The sequence below is a fragment of the Apis mellifera genome, linkage group LG15 (assembly GCF_003254395.2).
Source record: "Apis mellifera strain DH4 linkage group LG15, Amel_HAv3.1, whole genome shotgun sequence".
NCBI classification, from domain to species: domain Eukaryota; kingdom Metazoa; phylum Arthropoda; class Insecta; order Hymenoptera; family Apidae; genus Apis; species Apis mellifera.
In genome coordinates this window covers 2174755-2192037 of record NC_037652.1, presented here as the reverse complement: position 1 = coordinate 2192037, position 17283 = coordinate 2174755, and the positions used below count along the sequence as shown (strand labels likewise).

Here is a 17283-nt window from a genome sequence, read left to right as displayed (position 1 = left end):
CAATGTTGAACCACGGGATGAGCACGCGAGACGCCATATTGAGCGAATGTTGATTGAATGCAGTTTAGGTGTTTACGCGGTTTGAAATAAAACCCGTGAAAAAACGTATCAATTGTCGTATAACTCGACTGAAATATTGATAAGCGATTAGTTCAGTGTGACAATTATATTACACGGTAATAAAATGAGCGGTAGCGACGGCGAGGACGGTCAATGCAACAGGACGAGAGAAAGCAACGTAGTAGCGATGGATGACGTTCTTGTTAAGAAACACACTGACGATATTCTTCATGATGGATGCATTAGCTCTGAGGACGATTTCACGCGACAGGAAAGTGACTGGGCTGTTAATTACATGGAAGACGCTGTCAGATCTCCTGTCGTCGCGGATTCGGTTCCTGTCGCGGTATGTTTTCCTCTAGTGAACACCGTTTCATGTTCACATCGCACCAACGATCGTCAACCACGAACACGTTCTACTTGCAGAGCGTGGCACTTGACGAAAGCGTGGTCGATGAGTTTGTCAAGGGCGCGAGAGGTCCCGACAACATGGAATTGAACACGATGCAAATGAGGCCGAAGACGGTTATTGAAAATTCGAATACTACTGTGAGCCTTGAAAGCCCCTTCAGGGGTAAGGAAATGTGTTCGTGTAATGTATGCAAAGCAAAAAGGTAATTGTTATAAATAAAAAGAAATAATCTAACTAGTGGATAAATTTAATTATTACTCTCAATATAGAGAATTGCTTGGAGAAGAATTGCAAAAGGCTATAAAGTTTCAAAATCTATGGACAGAATTGCGTCAACATATTCGAGGTTCCTTTAATATTGCCTTAGAAGCTTCTCGTATTCCGGGAGGTTTACAATTTCATCAAACTCCATTTTCAGCTGATGATACGCACAAGATTGTTTTGCAGTAAGTTTAAGAAAGATTTTCCTAATGATTAATTAATGGATTAACATTTATGAATCTAACTTCAATATTTATTTTCAGATTATGTAAAAGGAATCCTCATCAATTATTTATGAGATTAGTAAGCTTGGCGCAAGAATTTGTTATAGAAGTAAAAGTTCATTTATTAGCTCTTCTACATGACCTTAGTGTAAATAATTTAGCAGAAGTTTTTCTTACAGGTTAATATAAATATATTATATTTTAAATTAAATAACTTGTTTTATTATTATTATTAGTGTATTTATTTTTATTATTATTGTTGTGTATACATCTTCTTTCTAGGTCTTTTAGATGATTATGATGCATTGATAACAACAGCTGTAAAGATTTCTAAGTTTGTAAAACTTTTAAAAGATCATTTGGGTAAATTCTATTATAAATTTCCTTTACCATGGACTGCTTTTATTAAAAAATTATATCAGATTTATATATATGATGATCCCTTTATACAAGATAATTTACCACCTTTTATTGGTCAGGTAAATAAACTTAGATTATTTTAATATTTTAATTAAATTACAATATCTAATATAGACAACAAAGTACATATCTTAGGTTTTACAGTTAAGAAAACTTTTGCCTTTAAAAGGCTCGGAATATCAACGTCTTGTTCATCGATATTTATGGTTTGACAAAGAAATGACGGTAATTAGAGATCTTTGGGCAGAAACTGAATCATGGATGGACAAGTACAAGTAAGTGACAATGTGATTATATTTTAACAATAATACAACTATATCAACTGATCACAATCCCAGGAAAGAAAATCTATGAACAAAGTTTCATAAGCGGTGCGTATTTCAGTGCAGAACAAGCATGTCGAATGACCCATCTTAGACAAGTAAGGGAAATATTCACAGCAACTAGCAAACTTCTGGAACCGCGTATGTTAAATAAAACGCCTGACATTGAAAAGTATGTCAATATAAAAATAAAATATAGTTCATATATTTTCGTAAATCACTGATTTCGATATTTATTCTTATTACAGTGAATTTCAAGAAACAGATGGACAACTTTTGACGCTTACATCACAAGCAAAAGTTGATGTATCAGAAATGGATAATAGATCTCTAAGCCCTACTCCAGATTTAAGTTTGGATTCACCTGATATGCCTCCAAGTATCGAAATACTACAAATTTTATTAGATGATTGGAGTAAAGTTGTAAAATCTCTACGACAAAAATTATCCGATGTAGCAGGTGCACAACCTGTTACAGACATTTACACTAATGGACAGGAAGATTTTTTTGATTATGCTTGTGCAACTTGCCATTTAGTACAGTCTGCAATGAGATCAGTCAAGTACTGTTATTATGTACATGAATTATAATCGTTATAATTATTTTTTTCTTTCTTTTGTATTAATATATGAATGTTTTTCAAAAAGGACTCAAATCGAAGGAACTTGTTTGGAAAATAATGTAGAAGAAGGAAAAAGTTGCGAATGTCATATGTGTATAGGACCTGCAATATCTTCTACTGTAAGAATTTTTTTATTTCAGTTATTTTTAGTTTTATTAATATAACATTATTAAAATTTATTAATATAACATTAATAATTAATTTACAGATTAATAAAAGTGATACTGAAAATATCATATTACCATTAGAAAATCCTTTTCCACAACTCACAAATGGTTTTTTAGGTAAAGATTGCTGTAACATATTAGTAAAATTTATATTATATGTTTAATTTTTTGTTTAATTTTACTATAGAAGATACAGCTAATTTTTCGGCAACACAAGTAAAGAAAAAACTAGAAGATCTAGAAATAAAAGAAATAAAAAATGATGGAAATGAAATAAATACAAATGAAGATATTGATTTATGGACATCTGATACACAACCTTGTTCATGTGTATATCAGCATGTAAGAGAGATAACAGAAAGAAAAATGGTGCTAGAAAATCCACCTTGTTTGTGTTTATTAAACTCCAAGCGAAAAATATGGGATACTTGTCCCTGTCTAACAAAATGTAATTATAAAAAAGAAATTTTATTTCTTATTGTCAATAACAAAATTTTTGTTTTAATACTATTATAATACTTTAATAATACTTTAATAATATGATGATATTTGAAAATATTATTAGGCGTACCTGAAACGGTTGTACCAAATGGTCATTCAAAGCCAGTATCGCCGTCTACTATCAAAAGTAATCAGGAGCCATCTAAACCTACAGTAAAATCTGGTACTACACAGTCTGCTCAAACGCAAACGCGACATTCGACAACTCAAACACCAAATACCGCTCATAATCATACAACACATCAAGGTAAACATAAATAAACAATTATTAAATAATTTTATACATAATTTTTTAAAAAATACTTTTATCAAAATTCAAGAGAAAGATATAACAAAAAATATATCTTCTTTGAATTTAAATAGGTACCACTCATTCTCATACACATGGGCCTCTTCCAGATTTGGTAAAAAATATGGGTCCCACTCATAGATCTCATGCACATAGCAATCATTCGTCGCATGCCTGTCACAAACAGGCTAATGTTGAGCATATTAAAAGAGTCTCGTGTAACGACTGTCAGTATTCATTAAACTATTTTTTTTTTCATTTCATAATTATTTTTTTTTTTCTTTTTTTTTTCTCTTTTGTTAAATAAAAAAAATGTGTGTATGTATATATATATATATATTATATACATTTTTTAGTGAGTTCCGGAGATGGAGATTGTTCGGATTCCGGAAGTAGTCAAGAGGATTCTTGTTCTACCAGTAGTTCAGCACAAAGAGATTCTAGTAGACATTGCGATTGTTGTTATTGCGAAGTATTTGGCCATGGTGTTGTAAGCAGATTTTTATCATTTTTATTTCGTACATATACTAATATATTATTTTATATAAATATATTTATTTAGCCTTCAGTAGCGCCTGTTAGTAGAAATTATAATGAAATGAGAGAACGTTTACGACAATTATTAACAAAGAAAAAGGCTAGAAAGTGTAAAGTTACATGTAGTCCTTCGAAAAGTCCCTCAGAATCAGTGGTATCTGATACAAGTACAGAAACAAAAACAGTAGCAAATATCATGCCTAGATTAAATACTCCAGTTTCAACTGTTTCTGTAGTTCAAACAGATCAACGAGATCAAAGAGATCTGGAGGAACTTTTAGAATTCATTGAAGGTAATCAAAATGGAAAAAAAGATAACAATAAAAAGGCTGAGAAAAAAGCTAGACAGAAGCAACGCAAGGTTAATATAATATAATAATATAAATTGAAATCAATATTTTTTTCCTTATTAATTATATAAAAAATTAATTTAAAATTTTATTTGTTATAGCTAGAAGAAAAGCTTAAAAGAGATAGGCAAGAGGCAGAAAGACAAAAACTAATAGAATTACAGAAAAAGACACCAGAAGTAACAATTACCGTTGTAGATCCACAAAAACCTGTTCCTCAAAGATTATTACCTCAGTGTAATCTACCTGAAGTATCTATTTTACCTACATCACCTCCAGTAGCGTTGCCGATTATAAAACAATTAAGTAATAAAAAGAAAGACAAACAAGAAATCTGTAGCAATAGTAGTAATACTAGTAGCAGTAGCTGTAGCAGCAGCAGTAGTAGTATTAGTACAAGTAGTATAAATACCAAAACAAAGACTGCACCTGTGAATATCAATATAAAAAACAAAAGTATTAATAAAACTGATAAAATAATGGTCTCAGGTCAGATAAATAATAAAATAGCCATTAAAAGTGACAAAACTGAAATTAGCAATAAAAATAAAATACAGATAAACAGTATCAATAGCACAAATATGAAAAATAATACTGTGGAGAAATCATTAACTATTGATTTAAATGATAAAAAATTGACAAAGAAAGAAAGAAAAAAGTTGAAAAAAAGAATGAAGAAAATGGAAGAAGTAAAAGCAAAAGAAGAAACAAAGAAACCTGTTCAGACAGAAACTCAACCTCAAATTGTGACGATTAAAAGAGTTATGGAATCTAATAGCGCAGAACCGACAGTTACGATTACATTAAAAGGTCAAACACCAGCTGAAGATAAAGTTTTATTTACATTGGTGAATGGTCAGACAAAAGAAGTCGCCAGTTTAAAATTGGAGAATGAACAAAATCAAAATATTAGTGGAAAGAAAAAGAAAACTAAAACAAATAATAATAATAATAACAATTATACTAATAGTAATAGTAATAATTCATTACAACAGGGCAATAAGCAAATGAATAATTCGAAACAACAAATGCAGAATAAAATTTGTGACGGTAAGAATAATATGAAACAACAATCAAATAATGATAAAAGCAAAGGAAAACAATTAGATGATAAGAAGATTCAACAACAAAATATCACGAAATCTAAAAAAGACAAAAGAAATACAGAAAATAAAGAAAATGTGTTACAACAAAACGTTGTAAATAAAAACAAAAATCAATCGCAAAATATATCTGGAAAGAAGCAGAATAAAATGAATACTCCACCTCAAACGCCAACTTCACAAAAGTCATCACAAAACTTGAATATCAATAATGAAAATAATAAGAAATCAAAAATCCAGTCGCAAGATAAAAATGGACAATTAAATTCCAATAAAAATAATAAAAATACATCTAATATCACTATTAAGCAGACAAAGAACGATGCGCAAAAAATTCAAACTAAAATGACGAATCAGATAAGTATCAAACAACGATCGGAAGTACAATCAGAAAGAACTACTGAAAGAATTAATTCACCATTGAGCAGTCAATTCAAGGATATTGGTGTAAATTCTAAAATTAATATAGAAAATTTAAAATTACCACCTGGTATTACGATAACGAAAGTAGATGCTCCTGCGAAACCTTTACCAATCAGATCTGCACCTTTACCTAAACCAGTAAATCCACCGAAACAAACCACAATAATCGCTGCACCAATGAGCGGTGTTCAATCGAGTTATGCAAGTTCTCAGGCAGGTGGAAATGTAATTGTAGTAGATACAGGAAAATTGAAACAAGATCTTTTACCTAAATCCATAGAAAAAGGTAAGTAAAATATTCTATATTTTAATATATATAAAATTATATAATATATAAAAATATATATAATTTTATATAATATATATATATATATATATATATATATATATATAATTTTATATAATATATATATTTATAACAATAACTTATTACTTCATCATTACAGACATATCTAAAGAAACACAACAAAATCAGAGCAGTACTAACAAAAAGAAAAAAAAGAAGAATAAAAATGTTGCAAATTCCAGCAATATGTCAAATCAAACAATAGTACAAAATAATGATCTTTTTATGAATGATCATGCAGATGAACCTGCTAGAATACTTCATAATCCAAATACTAATATGGTGACTATAAGAAATCCTGCATTTGGTCCAATGAAAGTGCCACCAACTCAACAGGCAGCAATTATAAAAGTATCGGAAAATGGTATGGTTACTATTAGGAGCCCTGCATTACAACAGGCAATTAATGCAGGTCTTACATCACCTCCAAAACCAGATTATATTGTAAAAGGCGATCTCCCGTCCAAAATGGCGACAGAAAATTCAAATTTGAAACATACTAATGGTATTATTCCATCAAGTTTGGCAGAATTAAGAAGCAGATTGACCCCAGATTGCACAACTCTAAGTGGTCTAGCTAATATACAAATCAGTAAAGTAACAAATGGTCAACCAATACCAGAAAATGGAATTAATTTAAAAGGAACTAGTGTAACATTAACGAAAGTGAGAACAGAACCTAGTATGGAAGACGTACAAAGTGCAAAAACAGCAGTTCGAGAGGCAATAAACGCCACGATAGCAGCATCGTCTACTGGGAAGAGTAAGAAAAAGAAAAAACGCGGAGCCGGCACAAGACAATATGGCGATGACTGGAACCTCGTTGGTGAGAAACAACAATAATCAAAGTTTAACATGTAAATTTGCTTCTTTCATTTTTTTGTTTTCCTTAACACACCCCCGGGTTGCATTCTTCGCTCCCGGTTTGAAAAAAACTTTCTCTTCTTTCGTTTTCTTTTTTCTTCTCTTGTTTCTTTTTTCTTTTTTTTTTCTTCCTTTTATTTAAAAAAGAGACAATAATTAGAGATAGTATCTTGTACACAATCGATGTACAAAAAATATTTAAAAAAAACTATGGACGTGTAAACGTGTAGGTTGAGTCCATGTTAAGTCATACTGACGACGGTTTTTCTTTCGTTTCGTTTTCTGTCAGGAGAGGGCAGTGTACCGCGTTAGGACCAAGTCTCAATCGCAGGCTATAGGTCGAAAGAGAGAAAATTTAATCAAATGTACCGGGGATGTGTACACTTCGGGATCTCCTCGAATTGGCCACCACGAATTTCTAGGGGGATTGACCGGAAGAGAGAACTCTGGGATAGTGAGCACTATCTTTTCTTTATTTTCCTTCCGCGCATCGACTTCATATTTCAATTCGACCAATCAGGTGATTGCTCCATCGAATTATTATCCATAGTAATTGCATTTATCAAAAGATAAATTATTATTCGATTTTAGGATAGTTATAGTCTTTTTTCTCTCTACATTTCAGGAATATCTCGATTATATACATCTTTTATACTATATTCCCCTCTCTTTTTCCGTTTCCTTTTTAGTTATTCTCGAAAATCGAGTGTGATTGCAAGTACGTGGAATATTTAAATATTGAGCATGTTTTTTAAAAAAAATTATATGATAGATTAAACATAAATAGAAATTTTGATCGATTATATGCTTAAAAAAAGAGAGAAAAATATAAAAAGAAAGATAAAGAAAAGATATGTAGATCACTTGAGAGAGTCACGCTTTGCCAAGTTTACCATTGACCATGACAGCGAGTTTTATCTACTATCTACCTGAAATCTCAGATTGTGATGTTTAACCGATTCTAGGTGATCGACAACAACTAGAGTATATGAATAATTTTTTAATCAAGTTTGAATCACGTGTTTCAATAAAACAAATCTATTTTTTCCAACGTTATGATCTCTTATTCCCTGTTGTGTTTTGAAAACTGCTGTGTTATCAAAGAATGAAAAAAAACCGTTGCATGCTTATATAGATCACGTGAATTTTCTTTTATCATCGCCAATGAAAATACTTCATTTTTAAATATTGACTCAAAATACCCGTTCTTATTTTTTCCTCACAAATTTAATCAAAATTTGTTTCCTGATTCCTTTTTTATGTCCTCTTATATTTCCATTAAAATTAATTTTTTTTTTTTTCGTTTTTTTTTTTTTTTTTTTTATTCTATAAATCATTCTTATTTCTCTTTATATAATATATATTTTATATTTTAAGTTTAAAAAGTTAAAAATGAAATCAAAGAAACGTGAGAAAAAAGATAAAAATAATACAAAGAAGCAGCTAAATCAAACGCAGATTTTTTTCCCACCCCCACCGTTAAACCTATCAATTTCTAGTATTCAGAGCGTGTCTTTTACAGAGAGCGTATTCACGCCTAAAGATATAGACCTCGAGGACGGGGAGATGGACGATGCGGAGCGCGAATTAGAGGCATTCAAGAGGTTTTGTCTGCAGTCGGTACCGCCGCCACGCAAGGAAAAGGTCAATCTCAACATCAAGGACATCGTGCTAAAGAAGAAGTCATCCTCATCATCATCGTCTTCAACAGCTGCTGCTGTGATTGCCGCGAATTGATTTTTCTTTTGACTAACATTAGACGCTCCCTACCATTACTATTACCATCACTACTATTATCATCACTACTGCTGCTACTATATTCGCGCAAGCGCGTATATGTGTATTGGCTTGACGCAGAATTAATAGGAATTTCTAAATACGAGCACGTGTTGATCGAAAAATTATTTCTTTACGAAAAAAATCAATTTATTTATCATAGATCAGACAATAATATATTATATTGTATTGTCAAATTGTCTGGTGATTATTTTATGCAAAAGCGTACCACTTCCAACATCATTCTCCTTTGTGGATGTTCACATTACTCCGTGGGCAAATCCGTAGCACGCAAGGTTAATTCTAGCTTGCAGACCGCACTGCGTGCGCATAATATGCGCGCGCAACACTATTCTAGAGTTGATTTTGAAATTGTGATTTTATTATGAAGAATATTGCAAAATAGGTATGTAGTTTACGTGCATTTTAATCATGCACGAATTAGAAAAAAAAAATGTGCTCTTTCGTTATGCATATGAATTTAATCATTAAGAGAATTCTGCTATTTTTGCATCGAGCCAATTACTGACCGAATATGTATTGTAATACTGCCACGGCCGATACGCGTAAACACACGACCGACCGAAAACGCTCGTCGATTTTTCGGATTTCGGCGACGGGGTTGCGCCTAATTGTTATGAATGATCATCAAAATGATGATGGGAAAAAATGCAATGGGATAAATAATAAATAAATGTACAAGAGCAGCCACCGCAGTACGATACTGACGATGTTGTAAAAGAGGAGTAATAATATTGTCGTCGTGTCGTCGTCGTGTCGGCACCTAGTCGACTTCATATTTTTAATATATTAATAGATGAGCGTGTTATGTTCGCAATTTTTCTCTTCAGTACAAGAAAGAGATAATTGTGAAAAATTGATACTATTAGATAGAATGTACGCGAGAAGGATGGGTGACGCGTGGCATTTTCCTCAAGACACAGCGAGAGCCGTAGATATAATATGTTATATAAATATAAAATGTATGTATGTATATGTATATCTATAAATATAGTAGGAACGAATTTTCCTGTCGAGAAGGTCGATATTGTGGAAATATCTGCCCTCGACCGTAATTGCGAAAACGATCATGGTGGCACTGACATATAATGTCTCGACGCGATATCTGCCCGAATCATGGTTCGATTAATAAAATCGTTCTCGCCATGCGAGCAAAGAAGGATCGATAATGATGCGAGATGTTTCTCGTCGTAATACCGACGATCGCATCGCGTCGCCACGATCGTGATCGCCGGCTTAGAAGCACAGTTCTCGATCGACTATCTTACTAAGACACGACACCACAGTACACATGGAGACATCTTTTTTTCTTCATTTTTTCTTTTTTTTTTTTTTTTCTTTTTTTTTTCAATAAAAGCAGATATGCATTTTTACCAAAGATCTTGCGTTTATATCTTCTTCCTTATGGATTTATTTCCTGTGGTGCAATTTGGCGATGATACATGTTTTTCGCACTTTGTAGTAAAAGTCGTATTTTTGTATGGACTTTAAGGTAATCTCACTAGCGATAGGTGAGTTAAAGGAATTTTAATAAAAATCGAAGATATCAAGTTGAAAAATTGAAAAATGGTTTATTAGATAATTTGTTACATTGCATACTGTGTAGAAAATTGGTTTCAATATATTTTCAGAAACGGCATCTTTTTCTATTTTTCTTTTTTTTTTACCAGCCATGATAAATGACCTTAAATCTACTTGATAACTTACAAGAATTTACAATAATATTTCAAAATATTACTTCTGATAAGGATTGAATTTTTTTTTATTTTAAAAAACTATTAATTTCAATAGAAAAAATAAGTCAGTGCAAAAAATATTTATAAATTATAAAAAAACATTTAAATATGTAACCAATTATATATCTTTTCGAATAAATAAGAGAATCATTTTAAATATTTATCTAATTACCGGTGTAACAAGCAAAATGTAAGAAGCAAAAAAAAATCAAAAGTGAATATATAATAAAAGGTACAAATTAACAACAGATCTGTATACAGATCTCGAGTTGTCACGATCATACGTATAATTTGTATGCACTGCGAAACAAATCGATCTGACATATTCTCGATGACCAGGCGCCAGATCGGCGCTGCGATTTCTCATGCGAACACTGTTGCAGTTAATCTCAAGTGCATGAATTATTCCACGGGAACAGACATCATTCCCATTCGATGAATCGAATCGAAGCGAAACCAGTCGAGGCGACACCATGTATCGAACTTCCGGTTTCACGGAAAATGCAACTCTCGTAGTAGTATTGCGTAATTACGAATGAGGTCGCTGCTCTCGTAATATTATTGTATCGTATTTTGAAATCATTTTGAATTCACGATTTCGTAAATCTTTTGACATTTAGAACACAATTTCGTAAAAACATTACTCGTGGCTAAATTTAAATCTCTTATAATAATAAAATTCGAATAATTTGAATTTAATTATCGAATTTAATTATTGAAAAATGAATAGTATCATTTTATAAAAATATTGATAAAATAATACCAAAAATTGATTAATTATAATTAAGGAATTTAAAGTTAAAATTCGACAAAATTCAAATTCAAAGTATCAAACTTTATAAATAATTTGAAGAAACAAGATTCTTTAACGGAAACTGTACTTAATAATAATTAAGCGCCGGAAAAAAGATTAACGATGCAAGGAATATTAGACATTGGCATGCATCTTAGCGTTATATTCGTATCGCGTGCAACTTGCACCTATGCGCGTTACACATGAGTATGAATTTACAAGAGTCAAAAGGTACATTAAGTCACTGACCTTTAGAAATTTAATTAAAATATAGATTTATGGATAATATTGTTCAAATATTTCGAAAAATATTTCATTATTTAGAAATATTTAAACAAAATTAATTACAAATTACAAATTATTCATCAGAATCTTAATATAATATCTTAAAAATTACAAAATTGAATCTAAAAATCTTGAAAAGTTAAGATTTTTCAATTTTGCCATCTGATGATTAGTTCTACTTGTTGGCCACTAGATGGTATTTCAATGTCTATAAATTATTCTATCTTCAGAAATTATTTGTAATTATTAAATGACAAAGAATATTTCAATAAATTAAATATAAATTATTCATCACAGTTTATAAATTATTCATTAAACTTAATTTAAATGTCATAACTTTGCCATTTAACGATTATTCATTGCAAGATAGTGTTTCGATATTTATTACTTGTAACAAATCGTCAAATTTGTCTTAACTATATTTTACATTAATTAATGAGATTACTTTTCATTATTTCCTTTTTTAAGTAAGATTTATTTAACAATTAATACTGAATTATTAATTTATTAAATACATATTTGATATAAATTCAAGATTTGTAAGTAATTATACTTTTTCAAATTAATTTTTATATCAAAAATGAAATCTTAATTTAATTTTAATTTATTATATTCTTTTTCAACAATGATATATATTTTATACGAATATTAAAAATTATTTCATTCTTCAATATATTGGAATAATATTTGTTTTAAAAACTATATGTAATTAACAATTGCTCATCGTGAGATTAAAATTCCGTTGGAAAAGACAGCAACTAACTATGACGATGAAAAAGAAGACGCAACGAAGAATATTAGAAAGAAAGAGAGAAATGAAGACGACGCGACATGCAGCTTTACTATTTCAAGCGAGATCAAACGAGCCAGTTTTGTGTGCCCATCGGCATTTCTGTCGTACCGACAAAGAAAAAGAAGCTTATTATTCTCGGAATGATGAACCGTTGCACTTAACGTCGACTCTATCCCTTCTTTGTGAAACTCTTCATTATGAAAAATAACAACATTCGTCAATTCTCTTCTTAAAGAAATTTCTCTATTTATTTATAAGTTTTATTTACATATTATATATTATATATATATTTGAAACTAAACCGGAAAATATCGATTTAAAAAAAAAAAAAAAAAATAGCTCAATTTAACGATCGACACGAACTTTTTAACAATTTCTATATGTTCATCAGATGAATAAACTTAGACTAACATTTCTTTGATTCAAAATTCATAACGAAATTATAACTAGTTACCTGGTAGCAACTGGATTTGAACCGATGCACTTCGCTGCGCATTGTAATGCACTATTGCGGAAGAACAATTAACGAGTTCATTTAACCTGAATGCGTTGTTCCGCGGTTCTATTAACCAGTTTTCCGTGAGGACCTCAGGAATTTCTGTTTCCTGAGTTATCCGAGGTAAAAATCGCCCATATATCGTTTTTTTTTTTTTCTTCCCATCATTCCTCGATTTCTTCGTTCGAGTCGCGAGCGAGACGAAACTGTTTTATGTCCATCGACAATTTATTTCACGTGATTTCAGTGTAATCGCAGGAATGCGGGTAATGCATGAAGTAAAGATCAATTTCAAAGTTTTTTATTGGAAAAGAATTAAAAAAATTTTTTAAAAAATAAAAATATCTATATATAATTTGTTTTAGCTAAAATATATAAGTTAGAAAATTTTTAAAAATTTTAAAAATCTTTTTGAAAAGAAATTTTGTGTGAAAATGATTACTTCGTTAGATACAAAAATTTCCTAAGAATTTATATCGATAATTTCTCTTAAGAAAAAAATATTAAATAATTATCTGTGAAGATTTGAAAATTTAATGCGAAAATGGTTTATGTTTTATCTTCTTTTATCTTTGTCAACATTTCTATGTTTTTGTAACTTAGCAGCGTGACGAAACAGTAGTTTTGTCGATCATTAACTATCTATTTTTCATAGTTGATCGCAAATCTATGAACGGCGCCGTATAAGCGGAAAACGATTGCCATCTGCACAAAAAGGAAAAAAAAGAAAGTGACCAAGGGACGCGAGACATATATATATATATACGTACTTGGTTGCTGCTTGGAACACAATAAATGCTTCAAGTATTGCCAATGGAATCGAACGAATGTTGTTACTGGAATCGAAATATTTTTCCTTTTTTTTGTAAAGGATGAAGAAACTTTCAAGGGAATAGAAATTCTGCGAACAGATTCATGAAGATAAAGTAAGTAGAATACTTTGATTTCCACATTTCAGAATAGAAAAGGTAGAAATGTCAAGTCATTTTTAAAAGAAAATTTTATAAAGATTTTAATTGTGAATAATGAATAATTTAAAATTTCGAATAAAATATATTTGATAAAAATAAGAAATAATTTGAAACTAATTAATAATAATTCTAAATTCATAAAATTATATACATATATCATGAATATCTCTAATCAGTTTCAATTAATATTATTGAAACTCGTAAATCATTTTATTAATTTTTACATCAAAATGTTTTATATATTATATTTTATTATTGAAGTTTATTTTATTTGTTAAATAATTGAATCGAATACTAAAAAGTTAACATTTAAGCTAAAATTTTGCCTCTAACAAATTGCAGAAATGTTATTAAACAATTTGTTATAATGACATATTTTCTATTACTTAAAATCAATATAAAAATAGCGCGTGGAAATTTAGCGGGAATTCTGAACAGAGTTGAAAAACAAACTAGCACCACTTTCGAAACGATCCATTCGATTTGATCATTTCATCGATTCTCACACTAGATCTTTTTATAAGTAGATATAGTTTCAAAGAATCTGGTGAAACGTGACGAGGAAAAACTCGTGTGAAAGTCAGGAGAAAATCATGAATCAAAATGCACGAGAAGTCCCTAATTGATGTTAGGTAGAGAGCAAGAGAGAGGAAGAGAGGAATAGATAGAGATGAAATAAGAAAATGCGAAAAGAAACATGCTAACAGTCATAACTTGAGTCCAGCATAATCTGGACAGCAGCTTGCTTGATGCGCTTCCTTCATAGCATTTCTATTTACGACTTCCTTCCTAGATTCATTATGGATAAATAGAAAATTCTTAATCACACGTGCGATTTTCTTGTTATGTTCTGAGTTATGTTTTTAGGATGTTGTTATTCATTGTGAGTACTACATATGTTAAGACGTTGCTATGCATATGTAAGTGCATACATATGTTAAAGTTTTAGTGCTTATTTTACGAATGACAGAAATAATTGTTATGAAAATATTTTTATATCATAATAATTCACAAAAAAATATATATATCTTATCTAAAAATGTATATTTTTGTAAAAAAAGGTATTATATTTATAATGATTATTATTATTATGAATTACTGATTATATATATATATATATTTTTCTTAATCTTCTTAATCTTCTTTCAAATTTTAATTAATTATAATTATTTCTATTATTTTTAATTTTCTTTTTTAATTATATTTATTTGTATAATTTTTCATCATGCACGATTCTATCTAAAAATCATTAAAAATTCTTATTCTTCTTCAGAGTGATAATTCTTCAACTTTCAATTCTTAAAATATCTACACAGAAATACTACTAAATGAACCACTATTTCTAAGCTATTCACATTCATTAGTGTTGAAACATCTCAAATACCAAAACAAACAGCGATTATATGCTATATTTTGTCACTGAAATAGTGACCTCCTGTTCATTAATTTATCAACGATGATGGGAGTAGTATTACATCAATTAAACGACGAAAATTCTCACCAAACAAATCTCAGTTCCGCGTTCTAGCTCGTTACTCGCATCTGCACAGAAATCGTGGATTTGTTAGCTGAATTTTCATCATCTACTCTCATTAGAGACGTTTGTCAATCTTCTCTCTTTTCTCTTCCTCCCTTTCTTTTCCCTTTTTTCTCCTTAGTTGAAAGAGTATTTTCATATCCTCATTATATTTTCGACGAGTTAAAAGGAGACGAAAAGCTCACGTTAGAACAGCTAGAACATCGACCCCGTGGCTACGAAATGTTTGTTCGTTCTCGAGGCCGCCGGTATTGCAGTATAACAAAAGAAAACAAAAGAAATTAGAGACGTAGAAACGAGGAAAGTCGAGAGAGATAATTAGAAGGGAAAACTTTCTTGAAATTTAGAAGTGCTAGAGACAGTGAAACATGAAGAACTGAGGTGGTTTTAATGTTACCTCAAATTGAGGTTAGGGGAAAATTGTGAAGTAATGAATAGATCTTTTTCTTAAAATAATAAAAAAAAAATATAAAAGATATAAAAGATATAAACATCAATATAAAAGATATTAATATTATTATTAATATATTAACTAAATATACTAATTAACTTATAACGATATTAACTAACTTTTTATATTATATTTATTAACATATATTTTTGATACTTTTTTGTTTATTGAATAGAAAAAGGATTTTATTTTATAGACATCTTTTTTTATTTAATAGAAATAGAATGAAATAGAAAGTATTAATTAACTTATTATTTAGTTTAGTTTACTATTTAGTTTGCTATTTATTTATATTAATTAGATTGTGCTAAAAATAATAAATTAATTATCATAATAAAAGTTATCTTCTTTTATTGATAAAAATTGTATAAAAATTTAAAAAAAATCTATTTAAAAATTTTCCATATAATTCAATTTCTAAATTTTATCTTTTTTTTAATTTTCTTCTTAAAAGTCTCAATTCTCAAGCTTTCCACAAAAGATTATCCTCTGAGGTAACATTATTGTCATCAATCACTATCTTGAAGACTTTCTAGAGCCATCAAAAGAGCCAACAATTACCAAATAGAAGATGACTCAATTCGGCGATCCAATAACCGTCGAACGTTAAATTATATCAATGGTCTGACGGATTGAAACGATTATTCGATTAATAAGTGTCAGTTATTTCGGTCGCATAAAAAAGAGTCCTCGACGAGGGTCGACAGTGGGCGAGGAGGAAACATCGATTTCATGGAGTCGGACAAGGAACAGGCTCTTTTCTGGGAATTCGTGGTCCGTCTAAATTCAAACCTGAAGGGCAGACAGGACAAGGACTTGAACAGACAAACCGTCTAGTAGGCAGCGCGACATTAACGCCGTTTCCCTTTTTTCATCTAGCAGGAAGAAATCAGAGGAACACACATCGTGCCGATCTTCTAGCCTGTGTCCAGACGATACTTTGATACACATATGTTTTCTATTTTTTTCATTACCATTTTTTTCATTATGTTCAATTTTTTTTCATCAGTTCTATAACATTAGATTTCTTTTTTTATTATTAATTTATTAATTTTTATAGTGGTAATTATATATATAATTCTCTTGTTTTATTTTTAAAATTGCTATTAATTAATTATATAATAATTAATAGCAATTAATTTTGATAAACATTAATAACTTTGTTGGTATACAATTAATAGCAATGCAATTAATGTCACATTATCTCATAACTTATATTTCAAAATTTTCTTAATATTTTATTTAAAAGAATTTGAATTGTTTAATAAAGAAAATTATAAAATTCTAAAGATTATATATATATAGTAATTAGGCAATATTTTCCTTCATATAAATTTTCAAGATGAATAAATCAAGCATCCAAAAAATGCAAGTTATTAAGTGAGATACAAATAGCTAGACGATAAAATAGTTTCGTGTGTATATTTTTTATCACTTTAGTAGAACCAGGTGTACCAACCAAGATAAAAAAAAATAATGAGAAAGAGGAGCAAGAAGCTTCGAATGGGCTGTGAACGTGTA

General features: G+C 29.9%; 1 protein-coding gene across 9 annotated transcripts; it reads left to right on the top strand.

The window, feature by feature from the left end:
* The first annotated feature begins 8 nt into the window (after positions 1-8).
* On the top strand, positions 9-10339 carry LOC727223. 9 transcript variants are annotated; one of them, XR_001705757.2, is made up of 19 exons: positions 9-406; positions 487-674; positions 742-918; positions 997-1136; positions 1240-1436; positions 1513-1652; positions 1762-1872; positions 1949-2263; positions 2349-2442; positions 2532-2607; positions 2678-2938; positions 3056-3238; positions 3355-3507; positions 3637-3770; positions 3843-4178; positions 4269-5979; positions 6140-6896; positions 7193-7423; positions 8426-10339. XR_001705757.2 is itself a non-coding variant. In XM_016916761.2 (18 exons), the coding sequence occupies exons 1-17, from the start codon at positions 185-187 to the stop codon at positions 6880-6882; spliced, it is 5181 nt and encodes a 1726-aa protein (XP_016772250.2). In that variant the 5' UTR covers positions 9-184; the 3' UTR covers positions 6883-6896; positions 8426-8558. The 9 variants fall into 9 exon arrangements, 5 of the variants coding, with proteins under 5 accessions (XP_016772250.2, XP_001122933.3, XP_016772248.2 ...); XR_408163.3 differs by having other exon boundaries at positions 10-406; positions 6140-6865; XR_001705756.2 differs by lacking the exon at positions 8426-10339 and adding an exon at positions 7593-7954 and having other exon boundaries at positions 10-406; positions 6140-6865.
* The last annotated feature ends 6944 nt before the right edge of the window (positions 10340-17283 follow it).